Source organism: Odontomachus brunneus, unplaced genomic scaffold (genome assembly GCF_010583005.1).
Source record: "Odontomachus brunneus isolate Ranch 3 - 2012 unplaced genomic scaffold, Obru_v1 Obru_scaffold_002, whole genome shotgun sequence".
NCBI lineage: Eukaryota > Metazoa > Arthropoda > Insecta > Hymenoptera > Formicidae > Odontomachus > Odontomachus brunneus.
In genome coordinates this window covers 4,963,271-4,972,480 of record NW_022639452.1, presented here as the reverse complement: position 1 = coordinate 4,972,480, position 9,210 = coordinate 4,963,271, and the positions used below count along the sequence as shown (strand labels likewise).

The window sequence follows — 9,210 nt, the reverse complement described above, 5'->3', positions numbered from 1 at the left end:
GAGAGAGAGAGAGAGAGAGAGAGAGAGAGAGAGAGAGAGAGAGAGAGAGAGTTCCGTACTGTCAAAAGGAACGTTCGGGGAGCATGATACTGACGCTACCGCGTTTTTCTATCTTTATCGCTCCTTAGATATACAACAAGGATAGAATAACATGATAGCGCTGATAGCGCTAATAGCAAGCTCTCCAAACGCACCTATAAGAAGCGTTCCATAAGAGTAAGAAAATGAACGATAATATCGCAACCATAATATTATTATAGTTAGTGTTCATATTAGTGCTACAACAGTGTTATTTGCGAAAGGGACAGAGGTTAGTAAAATTGTGCCGTAAATTCGACTATGAAGTATTTTAGTAATAAAATATATATTATGTTGCAACCAAACATAATAGAGATTTTGACCTTACTCGTAATTTGCTAACTAGGTGTCGGAATTAAATAAAATCAAGTTGCCGCTTCATTAACAAATGTTTCATTTTGCAACCAAATAAAAATTAAAAAGATTTCTTTAATATATTGTTGTATGATTACGATTATTAATAGTTATATAAAAAGAAATATCTGTACAAAAATTACCTTTTTAAAAAAGGTAAAAAAAGAAGCCAAGTGCACTTTGCTTTGCTTGCAAAAAATATTATAACAAAAATTATTGGTAAAATTCTTACAAAAAGAAATGATATCAAACAGTTTACACCAAGTGAAATTAATTTCATACACAATAAATATTGTTATAACTACTTTATACATATGAACACTAGAGTAAACGCACCAAAAGCGACATACCACTTTGTTTTTGGAAGTTATGTCTTAATATAAAGCTCAAAATATAAATGTAAATATATATACATGTAGTTGGAAGTACTTCCTATCAGATAATATCATATTTTTACTGAAATTGTTTCTACATTAAAAAAAAAATATTTTTGTAAAACTCACAAAAATAAAGTTCCAAGAAAAAGGATGTCAAAAGCGACATACCTATTGGAAGTTATATAATATGTTGCATATATAATAATATTTGATAAATAGTTTCTTTATGCGTTTAATGGATGAATAATATTCATTTATTCAAAATATAATATTACAAAAAGGAAATATAATTAAATAAAAACATATATTTGGTATTTCCATCTTTTTCATTTCTCATATATTTTATATATGTTGTATTTTTAAACTAAACAGAATAAAACTTTAAAATAAACAAATATCACGTCACAATGGGAAGTTAGAATCAAGTTATGTTAGTCACAGAGTATCGCACCTTTCGCATACTGTAGGAAATATGTCACTTTAAGACACATTCTCATAAAGTTTTTTAAGTTAAACAGTAAAAAAATAATAATTCAAGTTAAACAGTAAAAAATAATAAAAATAAAATATTAAAAAAATATTTATACAAAAGTCAAATGCATGTAGAAGAATTTAATATTAAACAAAAAAAAAAAATTACCGCTGTTTGGTCTACGTAATTCGTCAATGAAAATTATAGAAATAAAACTTACGAATTTTTAAAACTCGATATTTGCTAATTTAGTATATAAAAGAACAAGAAATATACAAAATATGAATTTTTCATGACTTAACTAATAAAACGAATTACATTTATATTAGTTTCAATAAAATACAACATTTAATTTATGAGATATAAAGGTATGTCGCTTTAGGACGCCTATGTCGCTTTTGGTTACTTTCCTCTACCTTAGGATTCTACTGACTTTATTTCCTGATAATTACACAGAATTAGGGAAAAAATAGTTCTTAAAAGCTTATTTAATAAACATACAAAAATAAAAATTTTGGGAAAAGTTAAATAAAATTTCACACGCACACATAAAACACTTGGCGTGCCTATACTTTTAAGATTCATACAACATATGCTCCAAAGATTTTCGTATATATATTACGATTACCGATTTACCGACTCATAATTTATTAAATTAAATAGGCTATATAGACATCGGGATATAAATAATAAAATAATAAATAAATAAATATTAAATATTAAATAATAAGAGAGAAAGAGAGAGAGAGACAGAGACACATTTTTTATAAAAATGAATTATTTTGAAATAAAATTTAAAGAACCTGCTTTTTATGTACACCTAAATATTTACAATATCAAAGTTTAACATATAAAGTTATTAACAAAAAAACTCATTTTCACTGATTAATATTATTTTGTAAAAACAGATGTGATATAAAAACAAAATTACTTTTTTAAAAAAAGTATAAAAAAGAAGCCAAGTTAAAAAGTATAAAAAAGAAGCGCGTTAGCATTATTTGTCTTTACAAAAAAAGATCGTTATAGATAAATTACAACAAAAGCTCAGTTAAAAGATATTTAAAAAAATATTATTAAAACAACCTTATTCAGATCAATTGTATTCTCGCAAATACTCTATTGAAAAATACAAGACAATTTTATACTCTCTACAAAAGTAATGATATCAAGAGGTTTACGCCAAGTACGAATGATTAATCATTTCAGTTTTTACTTTTATAAACATATATGGTTTTGGCTATATAATATATTTATAAATTAAATATATTATGAATATATTAGTAACATATTAATAAATAAAAAATAAAATAATTAGAGAAATACAATAATATTGAAAAAAATTATAATAACTTACACAAAAAGCACTTGACGTGCCTTTTTTTAATATTACATCGATAATCAACATAATATTTTGATAATTATTGAAATAAGAGAACCGTTTGTCTATAAGAAAAAGGCATGCCAAGTGTTTTTTGTGTAAGTTATTATAATTTTTTTCAACATTAATGTAATTCTCTAATTATTTTATTTTTTATTTAATAATATGTTACTAATATATTAAGAATATATTTAATAATTTATTAATTTTATATATTTATTAATTTATATTTAATAATTTATTATATATTGATTGTATTTTTCAATAGAGTATTTGCGAGAATACAATTGATCTGAATAAGGTTTTAATAATATTTTTTTAAATATCTTTTAACTAAGATTTTGTGGTAATTTATTTATAATGATCTTTTTTTGTAAAGACAAATAATGCTAACGCGCGTGCACTTGACTTCTTTTTATATTTTTTTTATCAGTTAATGACGTGTTTGCGTCATTATATTTTTTGAAGATGATTTTTTATTAATTTTAATTTTGAAAAAAATGCCTCACAATTTGTCACAGATATTGGCATAGTTAATAATATCCAAATTGCTATTGTTAATTGGAAAATATTTCTAGTAAGGTATTTTTAATTAGTATATAGTTGTGCACAATAATGCACTAATCTTCTTTAATCAATATTTAAATATCTATATGGTTATTTGTAAAATGGTAGAAAGAGAGAGTGAGAGAGGGGACTTTTGTTCAATTTGATTTAATGTACAAGCAGACAGCGGTAAACATCGCCATCACAGCTTATTTACTGTATAGCGCGTGATTTTTCACGAATGTTATTTAATTAGTAGTTCAAAATTTTGTGTGATTACTCGCAAAATGGTGGAAGAATTTTTTGTTCTGTTTAACCTAATCTACCTGTATGCTCTTCCGTGAATTACCGGATACCCTGTATATCAAAACAATTTTTGTTCTTGTTATACAAGGTGTTCCAGAACAATCCTCGAAGCTCTCGTGGAAGTATAATATAGATTAAGATGAAAGCAAGAAATTTTGAAACTATTTGCTGCACTTCGCGCTAGAGCGTGCGAACGAAGTCCAGCATAGAAGACTATTGTAACGCATTCGTTCAATAAGAAGACGATATAGTTAAAATAAAAGAGGGGAAATGAACATAATGAAAAAAAGAAAAAAAAAAGAAAAATAATATGTATTTCATTGTATAAAGAGGCACATGATTAACACAGATACCCATGTTGTGTGCGCAGAACATGATATAACCTCGAAGAATATATTATATTCTTCTCCTTATTCTATTTTGCAAATGTAGCAATATCTAACTATTTCTATACATAGAAACTCTATATTTTTGACATTTCCCAATACTCTAATAATATAACTACATTGTGTAAAATATGTGTTACGTGGACAAGTTAATTCAATAACTATGTGACTGCTTCCCCTCTTTCCTTCTCTCCAATAACTACACAATTAGACAAAGAAAGCATCTCTGTCTCTATTGTCCTCTCTTGCTAATACCAGTTTTAGCCTCCCTCCCAATAAGCTCTCATTGGAGTTCTATTCTATCTATCTATATCTAGTTCTATTCTATATCCAGTTTCAATATAAATCCGCTTCTGCGCGTCCCCGCTTTTAACAACATTATACTAACAGATTAAATTAATACTTATATGTGTGTCTCAACTTAACGTTGAAAAGACGATATTTAGGATTAAGTATTTAAAATTAAGTATTTAAATTAGATTAGATTAAGTATTTAAAGCGAACATATGAATGTTCATTTAAACAGTAAGTATGTGGTAAAACGGTGACGTGCTAACGTGTAGTTTTAACACATAATTTCAGTTTCACTTGATTTTGCAATGAAGCCATTGCAAAAATGACACTAGTCGCGAAAATTTACCTTATAAACGTTCGGATTCTTTTTAGGGTCAGTTAACACGTCGAACGCTGTGTACAGTTCGTTGAGCATGTTGACGATCTTCATGGCGCCACTGGAGTCCGTGTTAGCAGCGCAATACGCACTGAAGCCTACTATACCGGAGAACAAAAGAGTAACGCAATCGTACTTCTTCGCTGGCACCGGTATCGAGTGCCTGAGTTCGTTCGCCACCGAAATGGGAAGTACCGAGTAAAGTAACCTGCAGAACGCGAATGATGTTTTATTCAGCGTCGCAACGGGGTCCCGTCTTTCGCTTCAGCTTCGCTTAATCGAATTAATATTCGCGAGCGGAATCCTCGGGCAAAGTTTCCACAAGCTGACGTGGACGATTGAGTTTGGATAGTTTCAACGAGCGACTCTCGACGGAGGAAATCTCGGGAAAGATTCTATGTTTCGCTCAAAACTTGAGATGTCGATCTTTCCTACCTCCCTTCCTTTCTTTCTGCCACGGCGTCGTGTACCGTCATAAATTCATTTCCGTTAATTTCTATCGAGTTCGCGACGCGCGCGGGCGCGCGGGGGGAGAATCGCGGATCTCGTGTAATTGTGTTACTAGTAAACGAACAAACCCGGCGGGGATTCGTCCAGTAATCGAAGGAAATACCATAGACGGAGATCCTTACCTGTCAGTTTTCTGCTTCTCGCCGTCGAGTTCGCGATACGTCTGCTGTAGCTTGTCGGTGAGCAGTTCCAAGTTTCGTGTCAGTTTGTAATCCGCCTCAAATTGCTCCGACATCAGGACCAGATCTCGAGTGGCGTCATGCAAAGGGACGTCGCTCAAATACAGACCTCGCCTGGAGCCAAAAGAATATAACATACGATATCATGACGATAGGGGCTGCTTGTCACGCGCAATGGCATGGAGTCTCTGCTGTTTCTTATCGCATCGGGCGACATCTCGTGTGTGAGATATTTCGGTCAGCGTCAACGCGTTAATTATTTCAAGCAATTACACTTAAAGCAGAGGGACAGAAAAACTTGGCAAGTTTACCGGGAGGATTCAAATTGTTGCCAAAAACTAACTTCCTTTCCGGAAAAGAAAACGAGTTTCACAAATCTTGTGAACTGACGAAGTTGCGCTAAAGTTCATGCTAACAAGTTACGCGTTTTACTATTCCGTTACAACTTCCGATTAAGGGGTTACACCATTCTACACTGTTAAATCCGTAGTGTCAAATTATACTCAATTTGAGTTATTTTTAACCATTCCTATAAGTCGCCACTGCTCCTACTAAATATATTGTTAATTTAACTAATGTAATGGAGTTAAATAATTTAACTTAAGAAATGTATTAAATTTGACTAAAATTTTGTTTATTTTTTATTATGTGCACGTTAATGTAACCTTTGTTTTAGTAAAAAAATGACTTAATATTATTTTAAATGGGTTGATTAGATGTGGTTGTTTTTTTAAACACATGTTTTGTGTTAAAATAGTAAATTTTGACACACATGATAGTTAAAAATAACTAAATATTATTTAACTCAAGAAATTGGTTTAAATTTGACCCTCCAATATTTAACAGTGTAGCGTCCGAAAATTAAACGTATTTTTGAGAATTTTTTTGTGAGCAAACAAAGAAATAAATCAAAAATCCGTTTAAAAGATTTTATTTTATATGTTCTAAAACGTATATTCAAATTTTTATGTTAACATATATTATAAAATGGCGGCGCTAGAGCCTTATCAACATGAGCGTGTTTTTCGGAACGGGACTTGCAACATAAATGTTGTAAACGTTGATCTAAAACAAAAACCAAAATTTTCCGTCATCTACATATCAATAGCTAGAAAATTATACATAGGGAATTTTTTAAATATTTATTTTTATAGAAATAACATACATTTGAAGAAAAAGTTTATTTTGTACCCTAAAAATTTCGTCGAAAATTGTTTATAAAATATGTAATTTTCAATATATCAAAAATCTCCTATGTACTTCTCTTAGCTATTGGCATGTAGATGACGAAAATTTTGGTTTTTTGTTCTAGATCAACGTTTGTGATACTTATGCTGCAAACCCCGGAGCCCCGTTCCGAAAAACCTAGCGCCGCCATTTTGTAATATATGTTAACATAAAAATTTTAATATACACTTAATAATATGTACAATAAAGTCTTCTAAACGGATTTTCGATTAATTTCTTTGTTTGAGTATAAAAAATTCCCAAAAATACGCTAAATTTTCTATCACTAGAATAGTGTAATCTCTCAACTATACGGGAACATTCAATTAAACAAAAAAGCAATTTGCGTAAATAAAATTATCAACTGATTATACAGATCTTACCTGGTCAAATCATCCAGATTCATAACACTTGGATAACATAGAAAGATAACTAAATCTGTTTCAGGTATATACAACATTTGACCCTGGAACATTAATTAAACGTTCATATAATACAAATATTAATCAGAGTGTTACGAAAAAAAAAAATGTATTGTCATATTTGGAAACTTTACTAGCCTAGCAAATTTATATTTGTAACAAGTAAACAGTCAGTTTACTATGCTACTATAACTTATTCCCAGAGCTACATAAAATTGTACCTAATAAAATTTATACCTGATAAAATTTTATGTTATGGCATGATAAAATTTTTAATACAGCGAAAATGATTTTCTTTATAAAGAAAGATATAACTTCGTACATGCAACTAATTTTTTTGATATTATTTCCAAAGAAATTTAGTGCATTTAATAAATTTTATTATAGCTAAATAATTAGTTATTCTAGCAATAGAAGTCAGATAAAGTAAAAATGTTCATTAAAATGCTAATTAAAATGTCTGGAATATTTATATTGCAGTTATTCAAATAGTGTAATAAAATATTGCATATGTAAAAATACATACATATAAAGATTCATATAATTTATATCAATATATAGTATCACAAAAATAATACATATAATTATAAAGAAGGAAAATCAAATTAGTCAATAAGTTACACAATAAAGATATTTTGGCTCGATACTAAGAGCATCCTCATATTGGTAGAAAATAAATAGTGATAGAAAAGTGTCTTATATGCCAATCTTGAATAACGTTAATATATAAGATGTTCATGAACGCCCTTCTATGAGGATTTTATTCATACTGACTTAAAATTAGCACAAACAAATGTCTTCTCGGAAGTCTTGATGGGATTTTATCATTTAAAATTTGAAATTTTTAAAAAAATTTAAAAAAACTCTAAATTTGTTGTGTTAGTTTTTTTGGTTTTTTTTCAATTTTACTAATTGTTTATTAATTGTGCATGTAAAATTTCAGAAGTCTTCTCATAAGCTATGAAAGGGTTTCATCATGCATAATTTGAAAAAGTTTCCAAAGAACTACGAGAGTGAAAAAGTCTTTTGTTTCTTTCTTCTTTTTAAATCTAAAATCAAAACACGTGCCCTTGCCATAAAAAAGTTTTAACAAGTAAAAGATCTTTCATTTCCAAGGAAAATCCTGAAAGAGAGTTGAAGGGCTCAATAAAATCTTGAGCTATTTTGTTTTAATTCCAAGACATCAATATAGAGCAGGGGAGAGGGAGAGTTGGGGAAAAAAGTAGGTACTACCTACTTTTAACAATTTCAAAACAATGCAGATGAAATCCTCATCGAAGGCCGTTGATAAACACCCTGCATACAAGATAACTGCAACTGCATTGATTCATTTTTCCGTAAAACAAACAAAATTATATTTTTATTAACGTTAAATAAAGGTAAACTGAATATTTGCTTGGTAAAATTAATGAATCTGTGTATACTTCGTATACTTGAATTAGCTCGAATTACAAAATAATTTGTCGTATTAATTAAAATAATATCAACAAAAATGGATTTGCTCCATGGGAAGGTTAACAATTGTTTTTACACATAATTTATTTGATGCACTAGCAAATCTGCTAGTTATAACGTTTAATATTGTCTAATAAAATATAAATTTGCTGTTATAATGTTTAATACTGTCTAATAAAATATAAATTTGCTGAATCGACTAAATCATTTTTTTCCATAGCATATTCATTTTTTCCGATATCCAAATCTAAATCAAAGTACTAACCTTTAAACGCAAGTTCGAATATTCCTCCGCAGCATTGACACGCATGACATTCTTTTTTGTCCGTAACACATAAACTGTATTTATATGTGACAGTATGTTTTCAAATGTTAATTCCAGATGCGGTCTGACCTATAAAAATAATAAATTACTGTCGATTTTTTGTGAAAAACATTTATATCAAAGAGTATATAGAAAAAAAAATATTATATGAATGTATTACCGAATAAAGTAATATGAATGTAATGCTACAAATATTTAAGATAATTTTCAATTTTAATCAGTGTGTTTGCCGGCATCTGAATAAAATTATCTAAATTATTATCCAGATAAAGAAATTAGATAATTCATATCTTTTTTATCTATTAGGACCTTAACTTAGTTTCCGCCCAAAAAATACTGAGAAAAAGCATTTATTGTAAAAAATTTATTTAAATTATTTCAATGAAAGTATTTTCCATCACTTTCTACAACTTTTTGCCATCTTTCTGGCAACTGGGCGATACCATCTCGATAAAACGATGTTTGTTTCGAAGCAATCCATTCGTCCACCCATTCTCGCACTTCTTCAACATTTCGGAAGCGTGT

The 9,210-nt window shown here is 29.1% G+C and overlaps 1 protein-coding gene across 3 annotated transcripts in view; it reads right to left on the bottom strand.

The window, feature by feature from the left end:
• The window catches only part of LOC116841566 (guanylate cyclase soluble subunit beta-1), a 45,191-nt gene that overhangs the window by 16,366 nt on the left and 19,615 nt on the right, over positions 1-9,210 (bottom strand). For all 3 annotated transcript variants that reach the window (XM_032809645.1, XM_032809653.1, XM_032809662.1), the window contains 4 exons: positions 8,626-8,754; positions 6,867-6,949; positions 5,200-5,370; positions 4,538-4,775 (listed from right to left, as the gene is read on the bottom strand). In XM_032809645.1, coding sequence (XP_032665536.1) covers positions 4,538-4,775; positions 5,200-5,370; positions 6,867-6,949; positions 8,626-8,754 — 621 coding nt within the window. The remainder of the gene's footprint in view (positions 1-4,537; positions 4,776-5,199; positions 5,371-6,866; positions 6,950-8,625; positions 8,755-9,210) is intronic.